General features: G+C 40.5%; 1 protein-coding gene across 3 annotated transcripts in view; it reads left to right on the forward strand.

The window, feature by feature from the left end:
* VWA8 (von Willebrand factor A domain containing 8) overlaps window positions 1-24,532 on the forward strand; it is a 459,390-nt gene that overhangs the window by 151,645 nt on the left and 283,213 nt on the right. For all 3 annotated transcript variants that reach the window (XM_053665428.1, XM_053665429.1, XM_053665427.1), the window contains 3 exons: window positions 7,076-7,244; window positions 12,945-13,022; window positions 18,779-18,894. In XM_053665428.1, the coding sequence (XP_053521403.1) occupies window positions 7,076-7,244; window positions 12,945-13,022; window positions 18,779-18,894 (363 nt within the window). The remainder of the gene's footprint in view (window positions 1-7,075; window positions 7,245-12,944; window positions 13,023-18,778; window positions 18,895-24,532) is intronic.

The following is a 24,532-nucleotide window of genomic DNA, read 5'->3' on the forward strand; positions in this document are numbered from 1 at the left end:
ACATCCTGGATCCAGTTACATCCTGAGTCCCCGCTACTCCCTTCTCCCTGGCTCAAAACTTGGCCACAGCTATTTAACATATCTATGAAACCAGTTAAAGGTTATATAGATATGTTAAATAACTATTCCAGAGGTTAGCTGCAAAACTATTGCTATGCAAAACAGCTCTCAATGGCCCTGGTTCTATTTGTTTCTTCCCCCTGGGGGAGGTGAGGACATCTTATATGTCTCTCCAATATTCCTATACACTTTGAATTCTGGACACTATTCCAAATCTTTTTGGAGGCCCTCCCCCGGAGCTGCACCCTGTATCAATATCCTTCCTTACAGATTTACACCCACTTTGTAATCATATAAAGGAAAATGGACGAAGGTCTCATCTTCTTGTAACTGCTTCCAGCTGAAAATGGACGCTGTCCTACCTACCCCTGGGTCAGGGGTGCCCTGAAAGGGGGGGGTGCAGCACGGAGGGAGTCCTTCCTGTAAGGGGAAAGACCTTACAGGGTCCTGGTCAGTTGGCTGTCACCTGGACATCACAGGCTTGGTGTCCAAAGGCTGGCATTACTGGACCATTGGCATTCTGGTCAGGTCATATTCTGGAGGTGACAGATTAGGCAAGAAATTGGAAACACAATTAAATCATAACCATTAATTGACAAAGGCAAACACTTCAGTAAAGAATGGCTTATCTAGTGGAAGGTGTACAAGGCATGCTACACCTATCTAAAAACTTTTATGCTCCACTATACTTCACTCAGGCTGAGGGGAATACACTAAGATTTCCCTCCTTTCAGATATCTGGGCCCTTTCTGCCCAAGCCATAAAGACAGAAAAGGGAAAATCAGTTCTAAAGTGAAGCCCACAGACCACCCCAGTTCTTCACCAACCCAACTACTTAGTTCAGCCAAACCATTGAGTCTCAGTGGGGCAATGACGAAGATGGGCTCCTTAAGTGAGGCCTATATTGCAACCAATCTCTCATAGGCATAGGCAAGTCATAGGCATACACCCTATGAAAACAGAAGAACACACAGGTTAATTCACACAACAATCCCCAAACCAGTCTCTGCGCCTGTGAGACTGTCTTTTGGGAAGACATTCCATTGCATGGTCTTTCCTACAATGACATTTAACAGTAGCAATTTGACAAGTCCTTTGCACTTGTAAATTGTACATCTTTGGTGACATCACAAACCTGGTTTTAACTTTCAAATGAAAGCAAATTTTCAAGACAGTTAGCTGTACCATTCTGATGTCCAATACTGAGCACTGTGATTTTCCTTTAACTACAATTTTTCTCCTTAAGATCACCCTCACTGTTATTATAGGGACTCCTTTGGGTCCCACTTTTGATTTTTGACTGTTTGTTTGCATAAACACACCAAGAGCAGCCTGGATCACTTGTGATCCTTAAGTCTGCTTTGCTGGAACTCACACAGGGAACCCTTAGATTGACTTCTCAGTCCGCCCCTCAGGGCACAGAAGCAGAGCCACACACCTGCCATCTGGCCTTGCTTGTACCAGTTGTTTCACTCAAATCCTTGAGCCTCTATTGTGCCTTCAGGTTCTTTTTTAACCATCTTTCAGGAAAGCAACCTCCGTTCCTTCCCTGGAAAGACTGGCATGAACTGCACAACTAACCAGAGTTCCAGGCTTTTCTTGTGGGTTTTTCGGGCTTTTCTTGTGGGTTTTCGCTAGCTTCACAGGTCAATCCCAGTTCCTCAGAGCTTTCTGGTAATTACCAGAACCTATACATGCCTCCTTCAGGCGTGACATTCCAGTCAAAGTCCTAGTTAACAAGTCACTATTAATGACTGGTCTTACTGGATTTATGCAAAGAAACCTTATGTCATCACTCACTTATTCAGAGTGCCAAATTTTGGAGGGTTCAGGTAGGGAGAAAAACACAAAGCTTGAAGGAAAATCTTTTTCCTTCTGATATCCACTAAGATTGATTGCATCTCTATGTCTTATACCTTCTATTACTAACTCTATATAATTTCTTTCCAAAATTTTCACATCTTTATTTATTTTTATAACTTTTCACAGACTTTCTGCAATATTCACAAACTTTCTATAGCCTTTTTACCTATTTAGATTTATGAATAATTTACTTTTAATCTCTGTTCCTTTCCTACACTGGGAAGGACTCTACTTAAACTCAGTATCTGGCAGCTAAAAGTCTCTAGTATTATAGGCATTTTCTATAGGCATCTTTTACTAAAAGTCCCTAGATTTGCAGGGACATTTTTTTTAACCTTTCTGAAGCTTAGACCTTGCAAACACCCTATAAATCAGAAGGTCAGCCTTGGACCTCAGTTTATGACTTTCAAAACTAGAGCTATTCCTATCAGAACCAGTTACACAGAGAACCTGACTGCTGCGGCTAGAAACGTTTTGTACCTTAGAATGGCGGACCTTCGGAGCTGGCTGGCCCCCTGAGGGAACTTTGAACCTATCCACAGTTACTGCAGTCCACGCCAAAGTCACGGGGAAGCCAGGACACCCAGACCAGTTCCCCTATATAGATAGATGACAGGAAATAGCACAGGACATGCCTCAGTGGCTGAGCCAGTGCGCAGGGGCGCAGGGACAATCGAGAGGTGCTAGAGAGAAGGGCTGAACGAGGTCTCGAGCCTGCTGCTCCCGATCTAGAGACAGCTCATCCTCCGTCTTAGTGGCTCGATCCAGGCCTCCCATACACCAAGACCCCTCCCAGGAGGATGAACTAGTTGTCTTCCAGCTGCCCCCCTATGGAGCATCACCTGCTTCCCTGTCGGCACCGCCAGCTGAGCCCCTGACTCCAACCCAGTCAGTCTCTCCACAGCAGCCTCAACAGCAAGAGGCGGTCCGTTACCCTGTGCTGCCTCCGCCCCGACCAGACTGGTGGTGCCTGAGAAGCCACCACCAGGGTCCATTCCAGATGCCCCTCAGGGAAGTGCCCCACGCTACTACCAGCATACACCTCATAATCGGAAAAGAAGCCTTGGCCAGTTCTAAGATGGTGACACCCATGAATGCTCTGTTCTCCAGGTGGTTCACTCACATAGCTCATCTATTTTACCTAAAATAGCAGTACCCTGACTCTGGTTCTGCCTACCTGCAAAGGTCTTAGGACTCCGGTTTAAGGAATCCTGGAAACCCCCAAGGCCCCTTCTACCTGTGGGTGTAGAGGCACCACAAAGCTACCCTCCACCCATTGGGGTGGTTTACTGAGGCTGCAGTCACCAGTGGAGGCGGGGCAGAGGTCCTCACCGGACTCTGAAGGTGGGGGCCCTGCAGCTCCATTGTCGGGAGTCAAGGAAGACTGGGTTAGTTTTCCTCCCTGTGAACGACTCCAGCTCTCTGGGCCAGTCCCCTCCCTCACGCCCCCAAGGGGAGTGGGACAGTATGAAGCCCTGTGGCAGTCTGGTCTGGGTCCAAGCCAGCTAGGCTGAGGGCTGTAGGCACCTGTAACCCTGGCTTTTGTCACCTGCCAGTGGGCTCCTTCTTTTTCCTTTTAGAGTAGACATAGAGCAAAATATGAAACACAGTTTCAAAACAACACATAGGTAGAAGCACTCTCTTGCACCAATGGGTTCACTGATGCCTTGCATAGGTATGCTGCTTTTGTCTCTGGCTGAAGCACACAGCAGACCCAATTAATCTTTCCTGGGCAGCAAAGATTAAACAGTAGATAACGTTTCAAAGAGGTCTGTGGGAGTGTCTGTCAGGAAGAGAGTTGCAGAAACCCTGGGAGACACACCCATCCCCCCTCGGACCCTTATCATATATATGAATGAAAGCACACCTAGCAGAGCAGATTTCACAGGTTCATCAGCAAGTCTTTGTGACGCCAGATTTTTCCTAACTCTAGCAAGGCACGGGAGCTGCACCTCTCCCCAGCAGGCATTCAGGCCTAAGGTGATCAAAGTCAGAAAGCGTTTCTCCCAGAATACATGGGGACTCAGGGCTTTGTTAAAGCTGGGGGGGTGTCCCACCCGCCACCGACTTCCAACCAAGCTCTGGGGGCAGGGAGAGGAACCCGAGGCAGCGCCTGCCACCAGGGAGAGAGTCTCCTGTTGCCGGCATTCTAGAGGTTGTCTCTCGCCCTTAGCCCCTAGGGGTAGAGGTACAATTTCTGAAATCAGGCAGAGCTGTGAGCAATAGCTCCCTATTCTTGTTTATAAAATTAAATCAAAATAGGCCTGTGAAATCTGCTATTTGTTATTCTCGAATGCAATTACAAGGAACAACTTCTATATACATCATAGAGTACAAACAGGAATTAAAACTAGGCATTCCCGGGTTGTTATAACTCAAACTCTTAAATTCAGTCAGTTGAAAAATGATATAAGTTGGTAGGAAAAGTCTCTCTTAGGTGACCACTCCAGGGGTGTTGGTTGTAATTCCACACAGCTTGGAGAAATCTGGATCAGGAGAATTTAATGTGTGGAGGACCGTCACCCGTTGGGGAAGGCCTTTTCTGTGATATGGCTTCACTCTCATCTCCTGCAATTCTAAAGGTCATTCTGAAAAGCAAACAGCACACCCTCCTCTCCAAGCTGAGTTAAAATGGCCAATAAAATCAAACTTGGGGGAAAGGCTCAAGACTCTTTTAAAAGTATGATGAGCCTGTCTCACAATTGCCAGACCAGTCGGATTACAAGGTCTTCACTGGCAAACATCCCAGAACTCAAAATTCCTCACACCGCAAGCTGCCGCACCAGAAAACCAGCTTCAGTGCCACCAGCCCCGCCCACTGGCTGAAACCCCACCAGTTGCTAGGAAACAGCCAGCGGTGCATCGTTGCCCTGGTCAGCCTTCCAAATCTCACGGCAGTAGCCTGCGGGGGGCTGCCGCTGGCGCACCAAAGTCGCGCCAGGACCCCGCGGGGCAGCGGGTCACCACTGGGGACACGCATTTGCCGGGGCGCACCTGGGCGGACGTGGCACAGGGGGGTCCACAGTGCAGCTCTCCCAAAGAAGACGGAGGCCTCGCGGCAGCGGGGAAACCTCCCGCTCCAGGCCCGACAGCGCAGCGCGATCAGCCCGTTGGGCACTGGGGACTGTCCGTCCTGGCCCCAGCCTGGGGGCCCCTGGCTCCCGCCCTCCGACACTATCTCTGGGGCTGGGGAGGGGAAGCGGTGAGCCAGGAGGAGCGACCCTGCACTTCGGCAATCCCGATTGTCCTAGGAGATAGCCTCCTCCTCCCGGCCCGCCCACCACCTGCGTGGGGAAAGGGGGAAAGAGGAGGGGGGAGGGGGTCGCGGTCGCGCAGCCCTTGCCCTGGTTACCGCTTTTCCAATCAAAGAAGTTCTTTTCTGAGTTTCGGGTTTACTTATACAGCTGAGAGGGCTCCGGGCGCTGGATATGCACTTACCCCCGAGCCCCAAGATAGGGTGTAGACACACAAAGAACAGGGGCACATTCACTCATACTTTCACTCTCAAGCACTCCGAGTTTAAACAATCCCTCCCGACTGAGGGTCAAGTGGGTCAAGTGGTCGGACTCAGCATGAATCCAACCCAAGGTCCTAATTTGAGGTGATCAGCCTCTTTCTAGTCTTGGCTCAAGTCCCCGGGGCACTCACCAATCTGGTGCCTTCTGTCAAGTCGTAGTCTGGAACCCTCGCTTCCCGCCTGGTCGTGCGGGCCTCCCGCCTGGTCGTGCGGGCCAGCGGCCGTCACCCCAACCGGACGGGGCCTAAGAAATCTCAGGGCACATGCACCCCCGCTTCCCCAGTTGGACCTTCGGCCGCCTCCCCGCTTATCCAGTTGGTGACAAGACGGCCTGAATTTGTGTGAGGTCGCTTCCTGGCCAATGCACCAAATGTTACGGGGAAAATGAAGCGACCAGACACGGAGGGATTCTGGAGTATGAGGTTTATTCCTTAACGTGCACGGGCCCAGAGGAGTCAGTGTCCAAATTCTGAGCTTCGAACAAAGGATTCTTGGGGAATATATAGATTAGGGGTCTTCCTGTCTATGTGACAAACGTGGGATACAGAAGCAGAATGTGATAATTGTTCTATCAGCGGGGATGCTAGTCCCAGCCCTACTGACTATCCGGCTATCTGCTTTCCCAGTGGGGGTGCTAGGTGAGTCAAAGGTTTTCCAAAGCTTCCCACATTACTATTTTGGTCCTTCCTGTGAGAAATGCAGGCATGTATGTTGTCTGGTGTTTGGCCATCATACTATTTCTAACTACCACATCCATGGTATTCCTGGTGTTTTGCAACAAGAGAAGGAAAGTCTCTAAGATTTCTTAAGCCATTTTTAATGGTTTATTAGCCATGTGACTACCTACAAAGAATGTAAAAGCTATCAGAAATGATCTAGGTGTATGGTCTTGGTGATTAGGTCACAAAAGGGATTTTTAGTCCCTCCTCCAAAAACTACTGAAGTCATTTCACAAACCTTGGGAAGTCTTACCTTATTCCTCTATGTGTCCTAGAATATTTACATTTTCAGATTGCCTAGCAGAGATTTATAAAGATTACTTTAAAATCATGACATTTCCTATAAAATTACAAAAGAATGAATTATATAAAAGTTTAAATTTCTCTACCTTTTTAAGATCTTAGTGTTTTTATTTCCAAACCAAGTTTAAATTTAATCCTACCCCTGTGCTGCTTGAATTTTCTATTTATTGAGAAGTTTCCTTGAACCATTCTTTATCTTTCTAAGATTGACATATATTGGGTTCCTTGCAAGACAGGAAATTTTGAGGGGATTTTGAATAAAGAAAAGGGACCTTTGTACTAAATATGAATTGGATGGGATTCCATTTCAAGGGACCGTGTGGAAAATTTATTTTAGGTGTAACAGCATATTCCAAACAAGTGGTTAGTGCCAATGATGGAGTGCTACCAGTGGATAGGGTACATTTTATATTAGCAGTAGGTGATTCTTTTGTTTGTTTGCTTTTGTTTTAATCTTAGAATTTTAGAATGTCTTGACTTTTTTCAGTCTGTTCTTTGGACAGTAGCTTTGATTATATTAACTGCAGTATAGACTTACCATTGCCTAGACTTTAGTCACCAATACTTAATTTCTAATATAAAAGGTTATGTTTTTATTTTTTTCCTCTTTTAGGTGCATTTTTCCCGTTCACCCCTCCTTCAGAATCATCGCACTGGCAGAGCCCCCTGTGATTGGAAGCACAACACAGCAGTGGCTGGGGCCAGAATTCCTGACCATGTTCTTTTTCCATTACATGAAACCACTTGGCAAAAGTGAAGAAATCCAAGTGATTAAGGAAATGGTAAGAGTGAGGCCAGCTCTAGCCTGAGCCTTCAGTTTTTCTCTTTTTAGGATACTCTGACTCCTACTAAAGCAAAATTGGACATTTTTGGCTTTTTTTCCTCACTGACTCCCATATCTCTTCATATAATGGTTCTGAAACATGACCTTTTTACAGAAAATACAATGGGGCAGCTGATGGTAATTAGAACTGTGTGAGGTCCCAAGGTGCCTACCTTGAAGGGGACTGAGGCATCATTGTACATGTTTCATGTATCTTGTATCTTCTTCAATAAGTATGTCCATGTTTCATAGTACATGGCTGGATACCTTCTGGAAAGACCTCATATATCTTATCCTATACTTACCCGATTAGTTGTCTGTTGGCTTGAAATATATGTAATCCATCACTTCGTGTCTATCTTAAGTGGCATTGTAGTTAGCATTTTCTAAAACTGTACTATTTTATGTACTAGCACTGGCCATAAAATTTTAAAATTTAGTTTCTCAGTTGTATTTCAAGTGATCAATAGCTACATGGGTGCTTTGGCTAACATATTAGAAAGCATATGTAACAAACATCTCCGTCTTCATAGAAAGTTCTACTGGTTGGTGTTATTAGATGTCACAAGTAGTAATCTTACATCTGCGTCATTTAAATTACATAAAAAGTTAACACTCATACTTTTTAAAATTCCAGAATGAATTTTTAGCTCTTGTGAGCATGGCTGATAATAAGGGCATAGGTTTTAAAGACAAACAACCCTACCTTTAAGTGCCAAATTCACTACTTATTAGCCTGCACATCTTGGATAAATTACTCAGCCCTAATTTCTTCATTAAAAGATAGTGATACTTCCGGCCAAGATGGAGGCATAGGTGGAAACATCGTGCCTCCTTGCACAACCAAATTTAAAGACAACAAAGATTTAGAAACAAAAATGCAACCAAACAGATAGGAAAGTAAACAGTACCAAAGCCTGACAGCAACAAACTAGACCACTAAGAGGGGCAAAGTCAGTGGCGGTGGAGGAGAGGGCTCCTGGCAAGAGGAGGCAGTGATTGGTGACCCTGGTGGGTGCAGATGGAAACCCAGTAAAGCTACCAAGGAGGCTGGCTGACCTCGGATACACATTTGCATGCAGAGAAACCAGGCAGGTTTAAAAACCATTAGTGAGACAGACTGCGCAACCCAGGGCCCCAGCAATGGGAAATAAAGCCTAAAAGCACCAATTGGAAAAACTTTTGGGGGCTGAGGTGCAGGGAGAGGCTCCTAGCCCCATAGGAGAGTTCGTTGGGGAGACCCACAGGGTCCTAGAACGAACACAAGTGCACCACCAGGAACCACAACCAGAAGGGCCCAGTTTGCTTGTGGGAAGTGGCAGAGGGGACTGAAATCCAGGAGAGAGTGGAACAAACGCCACTGCACCCTCTCTAACCCTTCCCCCAGTCACAACCCAGTGACTGGGCTGACCCACCCCAGTGAACACCTAAGCTTTCACGCCTCATATGTAACAGGTGCAAAGAGACCAAACATGGCCCAAACAGAAGAACAACTCAAAGCCCCAGAGTCAATACTTCTTAGTGACCAAGAGACAGCCAACGTATTGGATGCACAGTTCAAAACACTGGTGATCAGGATGCTCATTGAACTGGTTGATTTTAGTTGCAAATTAGATGAAAAAATGAAGGCTACACTAAGTGAAATGAAGCAAATTGCACAAGGAACCAATAGTGATGGAAAAAAATCTGGGACTCAAATCAATGGAGTGGACCAGAAGGAAGAAAGAAATGACCAAACAGAAAAGAATGAAGAAGCAAGAATTCAAAAAAATTAGGAGAGGCTTAGGAACCCCTAGGACATTTTTAAACATTCTAACATCCGAATTATAGGAGTATAAGAAGGGGAAGAGGAATAGCAACAAGTGGAAAGCTTATTTGAACAAATAATAAAGGAGGACTTCCTCAATTTGGCAAAGGCAATAGACTTCCAGGAAGTTTAGAGCGTCCCAGAGAAGTTGGACCCAAGGAGGAACACATCAAGGCACATCATAATTACATTAGCCAAGATTAAAATGAAGGAGAGAATTCTAGAAGCAGCAAGAGCTAAGGGGACAGTCTCCTACAAAGGAGTTCCCATCAGACTGTCAACTGATTTCTCAAAAGAGACTTTCCAGGCAAGAAGGGGCTGGAAAGAAGTATTCCAAGTTATGAAAGGCAAGGACCTACATCCGAGATTGCTCTATTCAGCAAAGCTTTTATTTAGAATGAAGGGAGGTAAAGTACTTCTCAGATAAGATCAAATTCAAAGAGTTCATCATCACCAAGCCCTTATTATATGAAATGTTAAAGGGATTTATCTAAGAAAAAGAAGATAAAAAATATGAACCGTGAAAGGACAGCCATCTCACAGTTATTAAGAACCACACCTAAAACAAAAGTAAACTAAGCAGACAGCTGGATCAGGAGCGGAACCATAGGAATGGAGATCACATGGAGGGTTAACAACAGGGGAGTGGGAGAAGGGGGGAGAAGGTACAGAGAATAAATAGCATAGATGGTAGACAGAGGGGAGGGCAAGAATAATATGGGAAATGTAGAAGCTAAAGAACTTGTGACACATGGACATGAACTAAAGGGGGGAAATGGGGGAAGGGTGTGTGCAGGGTGGAGGGGAATGAAGGGGGGAAATGGGACAACTGTAATGGCATGATCAATAAAATATATTTTAAAAAAGATGGTGATAATACTACTTACATCACAGGATTGATTTAAAGAATAAGTAAGATAAAGTATGTACTGAATAGAACTTAGAATTTTAAAAAGTTTTAATCACTTAAATTATCAAAGAAACCCTGAACAGTTTGCTTCTGAAATGGCCACAGTCTATTAGTCCCTGAGTCATTATTTTAACATCTCTTCCTGATCTTTTAAACTAAAATTTTAAATTTATTATTGTTTAAGTAATATTTTTTTATAATCAATTAAATATTTAATTAGATTAAATTTGTTATAGTTAGGGCAATCAATGTGTGTTATTTGGGTAACTACTCTTTAAAGTTCATTGAGAAACTGATCATGTTGCTTAAATATGCAGCATGAAAAAATGGACAGCTTGAGCATCTATTCCTTATACAAGGATACCTTATGTGACTTAGTAGTCTTGCTATAAGATTACTACTAAATGGATAAGTTTGGGTTCAGTAAGAAAGGGCCTATATTATATAGGGCCTAAAAATTTTGCTGAAGCTAACAAAAAAGGAAATGATAATATATGAAAGTTTTTTATTACAAATATAATATTTAAATATATTTTATTGATTATGCTATTACAGTTATCCTATTTTCCCCCCTTCATTCCCTCTGCCCTGCCACCCCCTCCCACCCACATTCCCCCCCCCTTTAGTTCATGTCCCTGGGTCATACATGTAAGTTCTTTGGCTTCTACATTTCCCATACTATTCTTACCCTCCCATTTTCTGTTTTCTACCTGCCATCTATGCTACTTATTTTCTGTACCTTTCTACTCCCCTGTTGCTAACCCTCCATGTGATCTCCATTTCTTTGGTTTTGTTCCTGTTTTAGTTGTTTGCTTAATTTGCTTTTGTTTGTTTTTTTAGGTGCGGTTGTTAATAATTGTGAGTTTGCCGTCATTTTACTGTTCGTATTTTTATCTTCTTTTTCTTAGATAAATGCCTTTAGTATTTCCTATAATAAAAGCTTGGTGATGATTAACTCTTTTAACTTGACTTTATCTGAGAAGCACTTTATCTGCCCTTCCATTCTTTTTTTTTTTTTCAATGTATGTTTGCTTCTCATGCATCCCATGCTGCGAACTGGCCCCTGCTGGGAACTGGCTTGCAACCCAGGCATGTGCCCTGACTGGGAATCGAACCATGATCCTTTGGTTTGCAGGCCCGTGCTCAATCCACTGAGCTACACCAGCCAGGGCTGCCCTTCCATTTTAAATGAAAGCTTTGCTGGATAGAGCAATCTTGGATGTAGGTCTTTGCCTTTCATGACTTGGAATACTTCTGTCCAGCCCCTTCTTACCTCTAAGGTCTCTTGAGAGAACAGCTGATAGTCTTATGGGAACTCCTTTGTAGGTAACTGTCTCCTTTTCTCTTGCTGCTTCTAGGATTCTCTCCTTATTTTTAATCTTGGGTAATGTAATTATGATGTTCCTTGGTGTGTGCTTCCTTGGGTCCACCTTCTTTGGGACTCTCAGAGCTTCCTGGACTTCCTGGAAGTCTATTTCCTTTGCTAGATGGGAAGTTCTCTTTTATTATTTGTTCAGATAACTTTTCCACTTGTTGCTCTTCCTCTTCTCCTTCTAGTACCCCTATGATTCTGATGTGGGAATGTTTAAAGATGTCCTGGAGTTTCCTAAGTTTCTTCTCATTTTTTTGAATTCTTATTTCTTTATTTTCTGGTTGGATGTTTCTTTCGTAATTCTGTTCCACTCCATTGATTTGAGTTCCAGTTTTCTTTCCATCACTATTGGTTCCCTGTACATTTTCTTTCATTTCACTTAGCATTGCCTTCATATTTTCATCTAATAAGTGATCAAATTCAATGAAATCTGTGAGCATCCTGAATATCAGTGTTTTGAACTGTGCATCCAATAGGTTGGCTATCTGTTCATTGCTTAGTTGTATTTTTTTCTGGAGCTTTGATCTGTTCTCTCATTTGGGCCATGTTTTTGTCTTGATGAGTCTGTTAGGTGGTGAGGGGCGGAGACTTAGATGTTCACCCAGGCTGAGTAACCCCTGTCACTGTGTGGTGATGCTGTATGTGGGGGAGGGGTCCCAGAGGGAACCATGGTGTTTGCTCTGCCCTTTCTCCACTTCCCACAAGCAAATTGGGCCCTTCTGCTTCTGATTCCTGTGTGGGTGGGCTTACGTATATTCTAGAACCCTGTGGATCTCTCCAGTGAACTCTTCTGTGAAGCTGGGAATTTCTCCTGCTGCAGCCTCAATCCCCATAGGTGTTTTCAGTCAGTGGTTTGAGCTTTATTTCCTGTCGCTGGGGCCCTGGGTTGTGCAGTGCATCCCACTCCCCAGTTGTTTCTCCCTGTTTCTAAGTGGACCAGTCAGTCTGCCCACTGCTGCCTTGCCCATTCGCTGCAGCCTTGTGCACCCTGTTCCACAATCCGCCGCCTCACCGGGTCTGCCTCAATAACCGCCTTGCCTCGAGTTCTCTCTGCCCAGCTGCCCCTCTCCACCCCTCCTACTGGTCTGGATGGATGTGTCCTCTTTACCTCCCTGATTGTTGGACTTCCATACAGTTCGATTTTCTGTCGGTCCTGGTTTTTGTTTTTAAATTGTTGTCCTTCTTTTGGTTGTGCTAGGAGGCACAGTACGTCTACCTATGCTCCCATCTTGGCCAGAAGTCCAATATATCAAAGTTTTTTATAGATATATTATATTCCAGTTTCTGAATTAGAGGCTTTCAGTTTTAGCTGGTGATAGAATTATAAATAGGAAGAGTAGCTTGGTTTTAATTACCTGATTCTTAAAGAAAAAGGGGAATGGTTGGGTGTAAGCATTTTCTGAGAAGATAAATAAGTAAATTTTCCATGAATTAAACATGTAAGCTGTAATTACAGTCTTTCTAAAAATATAATTCCAATATTATTTGTTAAGTAGCTATGAGTTTTGATCCATTGATCAGATATTCCAATTAATTCTTTTTGTTTTTCCTCAATTCTCGTATAAAATAGGTCCCAAATATGCCTCGGGAAGCTTTGGACAAATTGTTAACATTTACATACAAACTAAGAGAGACACAGGATCCAACGGTAAGTCTGGATTTTCTGTTGTTGACAGGCTGCTGCTCTTTGTTCTTAGAGTTCAGTGCTTTAACATCTGTTTTTTAAGCTGGTATTTTATGCCTGTGTTATGCTTTGTCCTATGAATATGTTTTACTCTTTTAATGAGTTTAACATTTCTTCCAGCTCCTCGTGGCTGATATCATAGGAAAAAAATTTTAGCTGTAGAGGTGTACCATATTTTGCTGTGTACAGTATGTACTTTTTTGCCCAAATTTTTTAGGGGAAGGTAAGGATGCGCATTATACATGGGTAGTACTAATTCTTATGTATAATTTGTAAAACATTGGTGCATATTATACACAGGAGGCATTATACATGGCAAAATATGATACTTGGTACTCCTGGGGTTTGGCTTTGCCCCTTCTATCTTCTATACTGACCAATCTCATCTCTTATGGCTTCAAGTACTATCTTTACAATAATGCCTATGTGTTTATCTTCAGCTTCTAACTTCTCTTTATGATTGATTCTTTATTTCTAATTATATTTCCATGCTGGAATAGTATGTTGGAAAGCTCTAGGGCTGTCGCCGTCTAACTCTGAGTCTTAGTGTTCTCATCTGTAAAATGGGAACAGTACCATATATCTCATAGGGAGGTTGTGATGATGGGAGGTTGTGATGGTGAGAAAGTTGTGATTAAACAGTCTTTACCCTTTAAATCTACCTATTTCTTATTTGATTTCCTGACTTTGTTAATAACTTGTCTGCTAAATTATCTAAATTAGAAACCACGACATCATTGTTGATTCCTTGCTTTCCCAGTATTTCTACTTAATTTGAAAGCAAATCTCATTAATTTATCATCTTGATGTCTATTCTGTGCTCTAATCTATTGTCAGTTATTATCCTAGATTTCATAATTTGATAGTATTAGAGTTCATAATCTTTCTCCTAGAATGTTGTTACTTTCTCTTGTTTGCCCTCTTCATCAATAATCCATTCCTCTTGTGGTCCTCTATTACTTTCCTGTGTTGTTATTATACATTATCATAAATTGGTGGTTTATGACAAAAAAAAACCCTCTTCATTTTCTCATAGTTCTGGGCACCAAAAGTTTGAAATGAAGCTAAAATCCAGGTGTCAGCAGAATCACATTCCCTTGGAAGCTCAAAGGAAGAATCCATTCCTTGCCTCTTCCAGTTTCTGGTGGCTGCTGGCGGTCCTTGACTCATGGCTTTGTCACTTGAGTTTCTGCCTCCATCTTCACATCACCTTCTCTCTGTGTTTCTGTGTCAGATTTAGTGGCCATCCATATAATTCAGGATAATCTCCACATCTCAAAAATCTTTAATGCTGTCTGCAGAGTCAGCTTTGCCATGGAAGGTAAAATTCACAGGTTTCAGGGATTAGGATGTGAATATCTTTTTTGGGGAGGGACTGTTTTCTAGCTGTCACAGGAGACCTCGTCTCCAACTACTTTCCCCTTACTCATTCTTTTCAGCTACACCATTCTCCTTGTTGGTCCTTGAACAAAATAGCTCCCTTGCCACTTGAATGCACTAGCGCCCTTGCCACTTGGTGTCTCCTCTGCCTCAGGTGCTCCTTCAAGGTAGCTACAGGTTTGCTCCCTTGCCCTGTTTGGATTTGCTCAGATGTCTTCTTTTCAGTGAAGGTTTCCTGAAGCACTCTGTTTAAAATCACATATCCTCCCCATTTTATTCTTTTCTCTTTGTTTCAATGTTTTTCATGGGGTTTATTACCCTTTGATATAATATGTTTTATTCATTTTTTAATGAAGTGAAGAAACATCAATGTGTGAGAGAAACATCAATCAGTTGCCTTTTGTACATCCCCAGCTGGGGACTAGGCTTGTAATGCTGGCTTGTGTTCTGACCAGGAATCAAACTGGTGACCTTGGCCTCTGTGAGATGATGCCATGCCAGTCAGGATTGTTTTACTCATTTTTTTAGTCATCTGTTTCCCCTCACTCAGATTTTATTTCTCAGATGGTAAGTTTTTATTTATTTTGCTCCCTGCTGTATTTCCAGCATCTGGAAGTTTGCCTACTACATAGGAGATGTTCAATAAATATCTGTTAGCCCTGGCTGGTGTAGCTCAGTGGATTGAGCGCGGACCTGCGAACCAGACAAACACGGTTCGAATCCCAGTCAGGGCACAGACAGGGATTGCAGGCCGGTTCCCTGCAGGCCAGTTCCCAGCAGGGGACGCACAAAAGGCAACCATACATTGATGTTTCTCTCCCTCTCTCCTTCCCTTCCCCTCTAAAGATAAATAAATTAAATAAAAAAAAATAAAAAATAAATAAATATCTGTTAAATGAATGAATGAATGAATCTTCCATTTGTCCCAGAAATAATCTTTCCCTAATTTATTTCCTAAGTTCTTCACCTTCTTTACAGCTTTTAAGAGATGGATTCTCTTTGTCTGAAGTCTGAAGGACAACCTGTTAGGCATGCCCGTGAGTTCCATGTCACCCTGGCTGCTTTTCCAGCCTGATTTCCTACAGCCTATCTTGAAGCACCCTTAGCTCTTCCACATGTTGCGTCTTGCTGTTTTCTAAGCCCAGCACTTAACCCAAATGTCTCTGCCTTAGATAATGCCTGGAATGTGCTTTTTCTCTGTCCACTTGCACTCAGGTTCCCTGTTCTATCAAGTGTCTTTTAGTTCCCTTAGGCAGAAGTAACCTCTATATCCAATTTTCTGTTGTGATGTTTGGCATATGCTTTTTATATTGACCTGTTGCAATTGTATCACAGTGTATTTTTATCTCTCCAATTAGTATTTGAATTCCTTGAGGACAGGTCTTTTGCATTCTCTTATTATCATTTTCTAGTCTGGTGCCTGGGATGTGGTAGATACTTAAATGTTTGACGAATTAATGAATAAATTGATTAATTAATAGATTGTCTCTAGAATTTTATCTCCTGGAAAATATATTATATATTGGGGAAAATAAATTTTTAAGAGGAATAGGAGAAAAAAATTTTTAAAGATTTTATTTATTTATCTTTAGAGGGGAAGGGAAGGAGAGAGGGAGAGAAATATCAATCAATGTATGGTTGCCTCTTGTGTGTCCCCTGCTGGGAACTAACCTACAACCCAGGCATGTGCCCTGACTGGGAATCCAACCCAGTTGTTTGGTTTGCAGGCCCATGCTCAATCCACTGAGCTACACCAGCCAGGGCAGAAAAATTACTTTTAGTAATTTTGATCAGAATCCTTATATCTTTTAGCTGAAGTACTATTAATATGAAAAATCATTAAAGCATGCACTTAAACTGTACAGCCATAGTAATTAAGGGAATGTGCTCATATTCTAACTTATTTTTTGCAAGATAAAACTTCAGTTGGAAATTTGGTATTGTAAATATTAAATATATTTTTCAATTAAAGTATACTCTCAATTTTTAATGGCTAATGTGAGAACAGAGATAACCAAATCCTTTATTCAGCACTACCATTGGCTGAATGTAAAGATTTATTCTCATTTTTAAAAAAACACTGGATATTATTGAAAAGCATTTTGGCTTTAACTGAGAGAGCTGGTATTTTTTAAAATCATGAGAAACACTTACTGATCACTGAAATGAAAGGTGAAGCCTGAACTGTGTCACGCTTGGAATGAGATTAGAATGTTGTACCCTAGGAAGTTAGCATGGGGTTTATTAGGACTCTTGTTATGAGAATCCTCTGGTTGGAGTTATCTGTCAAACATTTTCTATGATTAAGATAGTCATGGTCCCAGGTATTAAGGATGGGAATTGCTGAGTCATACTTAACTGCTGATACTTTCAGTCATACTGACTGAAATAATCTTGTCCTCAGTTCTTCCTTCTTTCTGATATCCATCAATTGTCAAGCCCTTTGAGACATTTTTTTTGATCCCTTCTATTCTTTTTGCTAGTAATAACCTCACTGTAGAACTTTATCTTTTTGTAGGCAGATTCCTGTCTCAGTTCTGTCTGTCCTACTTTACATACAGCTGCCAGATTAATCTTTCTAAACTCATGTTTCTTTGTTGCACATAAGAAAGCCCTACTGCCTTTAGGAACCAGGCCAAACTCCTCAAAGTGTCAGTCACAGGTCTTTGTTATGTGGGAGCAAATCTCTCAGCAGGGCCTTCTAATACAGCTGAGCTGGTTTCCTCATGTTCTGCATGTGTTTCTGTTCCTTTTGCATTCATGCCTTTTGTTTGCAGCATTTCTCCTTCCCACCTGAACATTTCAAGCAAGTGCTCTACTTATTTTGGGATTAAATTATATGCTATTTTGAATTGCAGTTTTTCTTTCTTATATTTGAATATTGTCTCCAGGCCTAGAACACAAATTTGTTGGAAGCAAGATGAAACAATGTTTGCTTAGAGGTGACTTCTTTGCAACTTTGTGTTTTTTAATAGAAAAAAAAGATATGTTATAAAAGGTGGTCATGCTCCCAATCTAGTTCCCAAAGAGTTGTTTAACACATGTTGTAGCTGAAATATAATGCTAATAACAGCAGAGAAGTAGTTCATAGAGCTATGAAATACATGAGGAAGGAAAAATCAATTCACTCTTTCTCTTGGGACATGTAGAGCTGACCTTAAGTGAAATGTTGAAAACAAGCAAATGTGCGGTATATCTTTTTCATCTTCCAGTTGTCCATTTTGAGCCCTTTGTTAATGTCATAGAGTTCCCTTCTCTGTTCCCTCAGGTGCTCAGGGCCACTGTACTGCCTTCATCACTCTCTGTGACATTTCACTCAGGCCTGTTCTGCTCCCCCTGCACGCCCCCCCCCAAAAAAGGCCAATTGCTTCAAAGTTCTCCTTTCCTCTGGTTTTCAGTGAAAATCCTTTCTCTCTTAATATTACTGATCTAAGTTATTAATTAGGCCAGTAATAATCTGATTCATTAAATTAATTTTAATGTATAGGTTACATTCTGTTCTTCCATTAGATTTTTTTTTATTTTGAAGAGGCTGACTTTTAACTGTAATTGCTAGTATTTGTTGCATACCCATATGTGCCCTACGCTAAGTGCTTTAGAATAATTTTCTAATTTAATTCTCAAAATGACCTTAAAATCAAAACATTATTATTGCTATTGTAAAGATGAGGAAATTTAGGCTTGGAGAGATTAAGAAATTTCTCAAGGTCGCATAGCTAATAAATGGGACCTTGTCTTTTTTTATTTCAAAGCTTATAATCTTTACCATTACATTATGCTTCCTGCAAGGTAATTTTAAATTCAAGTTAGCAAATATTTATTGGTACTTACACGTCCTAAGTTCTGCACTAGCAACTCTACCATTGGGATTTTGGGAAGTACCAGAAAACAAGTAAATTTATCCTGACGGTATAGGGGAAGGATTCTGTACAGCAAGCTGCCGCTGGAGGGACAAAGTCAGTGACATCTCTGTGGTCAGCAGCTTAAATTGCCCATTACTCTTTTTTCGTATTTCAAAAGCCATAGATTTACTTAAAGCTCTAAGCATTTTTAGGATAGCTTAACAATTCAACTTTGTGTAAGCAGAAAAAAATTAAAAATAGTTAATTGTACAGAAGAGCTATTTTATATCCTTCTAGACCAAAAAAACTATCTTCAAGAATGTTTGAAATGTTAATTGCTTTCTGTTTATTTTTATGTGTAATTCATTCACAGTACATATGTATTTTAAGTTGAACCTTGATCTTCAGGAATAATGAATTCTGCTATGATACCCATCTAAAGGGACTTGCAGCAAGTTGAAACAAGACTCTTAACAGGCTGTCTTTGCCTTTTGATAGGCACAGTCATTGGCAGCATCACTTTCTACCAGACAGCTATTGCGGATTTCTCGTCGGCTGTCCCAGTACCCTAATGAAAGCCTTCACGGTGCTGTCACGAAAGCCTGCCTTTCCAGGTAACCACATTCCCCTGTATCACTGAATTCAAGTTCCTGCATTTTTGCTAAAATAGTAACATATATTTGACTGATAGTCTGGAAACAAAGTATTGGTCTGAATATGTAGCTATTTCAGCCTTGTGTTCAGTTTCAGAACGTTATCTTACATAGTGATAACAATTTTAAGAGGTATTATAGAAAAGAAAACTTTCTAAGTCACTTGGCTCAAGTCATATAGTGGTAAATATGTAAAAGTATGTTTGGGATTTGAATGCTAGTGTCATGAGTTTTCTGAGTTATTGTTCTTAATCATTACACTTAGTGCCTCCCAAATTTCTGTTGGAACTTTCCATGCTTTATAGCACATCCCTGTTGCCCAAATTGAACAAAACAAGCATCTTTTCAGTCTACGCTAATATTTTTCATACCCATTTGTTAGTGGTTATAAATCATTGGTTTATAAAATTTTCTTACAGAATTACACTTGCCATGAAACTATTTTAAAAGAATAGTAAGCCCTGGCTGGGTGGCTCAGCTGGTTGGTGTCATCCTGTACACCAAAAGTTTTCAGGTTCAATCCCTGGTCAGGGAACATACCCAGGCCCTGGGTTCAGTCCCTAGTTAGGGTGTGGATGGAAGGCAACTGATCAATATTTTTCTCTCTCTCTTTAAAACCAATAAGCATATTCTTGGGTGCGGATTAAAAAAATAATAAGAAAGATTAAGAACAATATTCAGTAGGCCCAGAAGTTTCTTTTAGACCAGCAGTCCCCAGCCACACCAGGGACCAGTTTTGTGGAAGACAATTTTTCCAAGGGGGAGGGGGAGACAGGAGGCAGAATTCAGTAATGTGAGCTGACTCACCAGCCACTCCCCGCCTTCTTTCTGTGTGGCCTGGTTCTTACCAGTGCGTGTCTGCAGATTGGAGGTTGAGGACCTGTTTTAGGCTCTGTGCATACGATCTGTGTAGTATTTTTGTGGTGGTTATAACTGTTGCTTATTCATTCCTTAATACATAAAAGTAATTAAAAGAGAATCTATTTTCAAATTAGGAGAATCTATAATTGTCCTGTACAAATTCAACTCAGTGCATAATTTTACTTGTAAAGTAAGCTTCTTTTGTTGCAAGCTGAGTTTGGTGTATCCAGCTAAAACAAGGCTCCTCTCCAGTGTCTTTACAGTAATTCTTTGAATAACTAATAATTATGAGAAATAGTAAAATTTTCTTTTTAATAAAAGCACATTAGACTTCCAAATGAAAATTAGAAAAAAAATGCTTTAAGTGCTTAGTTTTCAGGGTCATGAGCTGAATAAACCATAGGCAGTCATTACCTACTCAGGTATTTTCTTCATCAGAACTTGGTTATAGACGTCTGTTTAAAGAAGTAAATAGTCAGTGCTAAGCAATATAAACAGTTTTGGAGCCAAGGGGAAATAATATTTTGGATATATTAGCATGAAATAATCACATTTTGTAGACCTTTATATATGCCCTGGTAGTTAAATCAACTTTTAATATCCTTTATTTATAAAAGCAAATGAAAATAAATCAAGTAATGTGAATTGATCTAAAAAATAAATGAGAGTGATTAGAGTTTGTAGACCAAATATGCATTGTGATATTACTGCATAGTATTTAAACAATGAGCAACTTAAAAATTGTGAGCAGAAAATACATACAAAGGAGCAATATTAAACTGGCAACTTCAGATCAGCAACAATAGATTCCCAGAGGAGTAGATGGCATCTTGAAAGTGTTGAGTGAAAATATATCATCAACCCAAGAAGTCTCTGCTTAGCTAAATAACATTTTTTTCATGAAGACTGAGTTTACTGCATTACTGAAATAAATACAAAAGCAAATATTTCAGCAAGAAGGAAACTGAATTCAGAAGGAAAGACTGCAAGCAAATAATGATGAGAACGGAAATAGGTAAATATATTGATAATTTAAATATATTGTAAAAAAGGTTGTAAAAATGAATACTAATGTGGGTAAATAGTTAACAACAGAATAAAATTAAAGCAGTAAACAAGAGAATATGGAAACTGAAAAAAGAGAAATGAATGCTCAAGTTCTTCTATTTTTTAGGAAGAGTAGTATTTAACCCCTTTAGACTTTGTTGATTTAAGTATGCACACATAAATTTTGGATAAACATAAAAAAGAATGGAAACGAGCCCTGGCTGGTGTAGCTCAGTGGATTGAGTGCAGGCCTGGGAACCACACAATTGTGGTTCAATTCCCAGTCAGGGTACATGCCTGGGTTGCAGGCCATCTCCCAGCAGGGAACACATGAGGGGCAACCATACATTGATGTTTCTCTCCTCCTCTCCTTCCCTTCTCCTCTGAAGATAAATGGATAAAATATTAAAAAAAAAAAGAATGGAAATGGATCCAGTAGACATGGAAGTAAGCAACAGAGAAAACTTGATCAATACAACATTAAGTATAAATAGACTTCCAGCCAAGATGGAGTTGTAGGTAGATACATGTTACTTCCTCTCACAATCAAAAGAAGGACAACAAATTTAAAACCAAAAATAATGAGAACTGCCAGAAAATCACACTGTACAGAAGTCCAACAACCAAAAAGTTAAAGAAGAAACATTCATTCAGACTGGTAGGAGGGGTGGAAATGGGCAGCTGGAGTAGATTGGATGTGCAGCAAGGAGGCAGCTGGAGGACTGGGGCAAGGTAGCTACTGGCAGACCAGATGGTCCACATTTGTATGCGGATAAACAGGCATGTACATCTGGGCAGACAGACCACGCAACCCAGGGTTATAGCACAGGGAAAGAAGGACTCAAACTTCTAGTTGTAAGAATCTCTGGGGGTTGCAGCTACAGGAGAAGCTCCCAGCCTCACAGGAGAGTTTGTTAGAGAGACTCACAGGATCCTAGAATGTACACACACCAACCCACGTGGAAATCAGCACCAGAAGGGCCCAGTTTGCTTGTGGGGAACAGGGGGAAATGACTGAAAACCAGCTGAGAGGGCAAGCAAGCAGCTTTTGTCCCTCTCCGACCCCTCCCCCACAGAAAGCACCACAACACAGCAACCTGGGTTGCCCCCCACTTGGCAAATACTTAAGGCTCAGCCCCTTAGAATGTAACAGTCTTACTAGGACAAAAAATATGGCCCAAATAAAAAAACAGATCAAAGCTCCAAAAAAAGAACTAAGCAATGGATAGCCAACCTATCAGATGCAGAGTTCAAAGCACTGGTAAACAGAATGCTCACAGAAATGGTTGAGTATGGGCACAAAATACAGGAAGAACTGAAGGCTATGCAAAGTGAAATAAAGGAAAATATACAGGGAACCAATAATGATGGGAAGGAAACCAGGACTCAAATCAACAATTTGGAAGAAAAGGAAGAAATAGTCACTCCACCAGAACAGAATGAAGAAATAAGAATTCAAGAAAATGAGGAGAGGCTTAGGAACCTCCAGGACAACTTGAAATGTTCCAACATCCAAATCATAAGAGTGCCAGAGGGAAAAGAGGAAGAGCAAGAAATTGAAAACTTATCTGAAAAAAACAATGAAGCAGAACTTCCCTAATCTGACAAAGGAAATAGACTTTTAGGAAGCCCAGGAAGCTCAGAGAGTCACAAAGAACTTGGACCCAAGGAAACACACATCAAGGCACATCATAATTACATTACCCAAGATTAAAGACAAGGAAGGAATCTTAAAAGCAGCAAGAGAAAGGGCAACAGTTACCTACAAAGGAGTGCCCATTAGATTATCAGCTGATTTCTCCAAAGACACCTTACAGGCAAGAAGGGGCTGGAAAGAAGTATTTCAAGTCATGAAGGGCAAGGACCTACATCCAATATTGCTCTGTCTAGCAAAGCTATCATTTAGAATGGAAGGGCAGATAAAGTGCTTCCCATGGTCAAGACAGGGTCAAGTTACAGTAGTTCCTCATCACCAAGCCCTCATTGTATGAAATGTTAAAGGGACTTATCTAAGAAAAAGAAGATGATCAAAAATATGAACAGTAAAATGGCAATACACTGATAAGTATCAACAACTGAATCTTAAAAAACAAAAACAAAAACAAGCTAAGCAAACAACTGGAACAGGAACAGAATCACAGAAATGGAGATCACATGGAGAGTTATCAGTGGGGAGGGGAGAATGGGGGAAAAGGTACAGGGAATAAGAAGCATAATTGGTAGATACAAAATAGACAGGGGGAGGTTAAGAATAGTATACAAAATGGAGAAGCCAAAGAACTTATATGTACGACCCATGGACACAAACTAAGGTGGGGGAATGCTGGTGGGAGGGATGTTGCAGGGTGAAGGAGAATAAAGGGGAGAAAAAATGGGACAACTGTAATATCATAATCAATAAAATATACTTTAAAAACATAAGTAGAAATAAAAAGGGTGAAAGGTGAAAAAATCAGTCTAAAGAGTAAACACGAAATAATATTAGGAACAAGCAGAAATATCACACAAGATTAAACTTTCTAGTTGAAAGTTAGAGATCCTGATTGAATTTTAAAAACAAAACCTAGTTAGTTATATACTCTTACAAGAGTCACATCTAAAACATAATAGAAAGGTCGGAGGTGAAGGCATAAGAAGATATACCAGAAAAATACTAACCAAAAGAGAAGATACATAGTATTATTATTAGACAAAATCTACTTCAATGCCAAAAGCATATTGGGAATAAAGAAAATGAGGAATGAAGCTTAATTTAGTAGATTTAATAGTTCAGAATTGTTCACACATCAGATGGAAGATAGTGTCAAAATATATGACAGAAACAATTGACAAATCAAAGTTAACATAAAGTAGAGCAGTTAAAACAAAAGGTGATTCTTTAAAAATATTAATAGATATATCCCTGTTAATTTAATTAATATGAAAAAGAAAAAACCACAAGTATGTAATATTAGAAGGAGAAAGTAACAGAATTGCCCTTAAAGTCAATACTTACAAAAACCATAAAAAAGGAAGGAATTATAGAATTGTGTATATTACCAAAATGTGTCAAGAAAGGATGAAAAATTTCAGATAGATTCATAACCTTGAAATAAATTGAATTAGCAGTATATATCTTATTTTTAAAAATACAACTTTTGGTGGTTTTGTCAAGTTTTATGAGATTGTCAAGAAATATATGTATATATCCCTACATATAGAAACTGTTTTAAAGTATAAACAAACTTTGAAAACATAGCAATTCACTTTGACTCTAATAAATATTGATATGTAAATCAGACAAGAATAATGCATGAAAGGTAAATTATAAGTCAAATTATTAGAATAGGTACAAAAATCTTAAATGAAATACTAGCAAACCAAATCTAACAAAATATTTATTTTTCTTTTTTTAATCATGAGCAATTTGAAATTATCTGATGAATGTGAAGAAATTATGTTTTTAATTTACTATATTAACACATTAGTGGGAAAATATTTTTAAAAATGAGTAAAAGGTATTTGATAATACTCAGCAAAACTTAAAAACAAGCCAAAGGAAAAAGCAAACAAAATTTTTAGTTAATCAGGAATATTCTTAGTAAGCCATGAATGGAAAGGAAATTCTTTAATCTGATAAAGTGCATTTACCAAAAACTTACAGGGAATATTTTTAGGTGGAATACTTGATATATTTCCTTTAGAGGTAAGA

The sequence above is a fragment of the Artibeus jamaicensis genome, unplaced genomic scaffold (assembly GCF_021234435.1).
Source record: "Artibeus jamaicensis isolate MK-2021 breed Jamaican fruit bat unplaced genomic scaffold, CSHL_Jam_final contig_414, whole genome shotgun sequence".
In the NCBI taxonomy this organism is placed as follows: domain Eukaryota; kingdom Metazoa; phylum Chordata; class Mammalia; order Chiroptera; family Phyllostomidae; genus Artibeus; species Artibeus jamaicensis.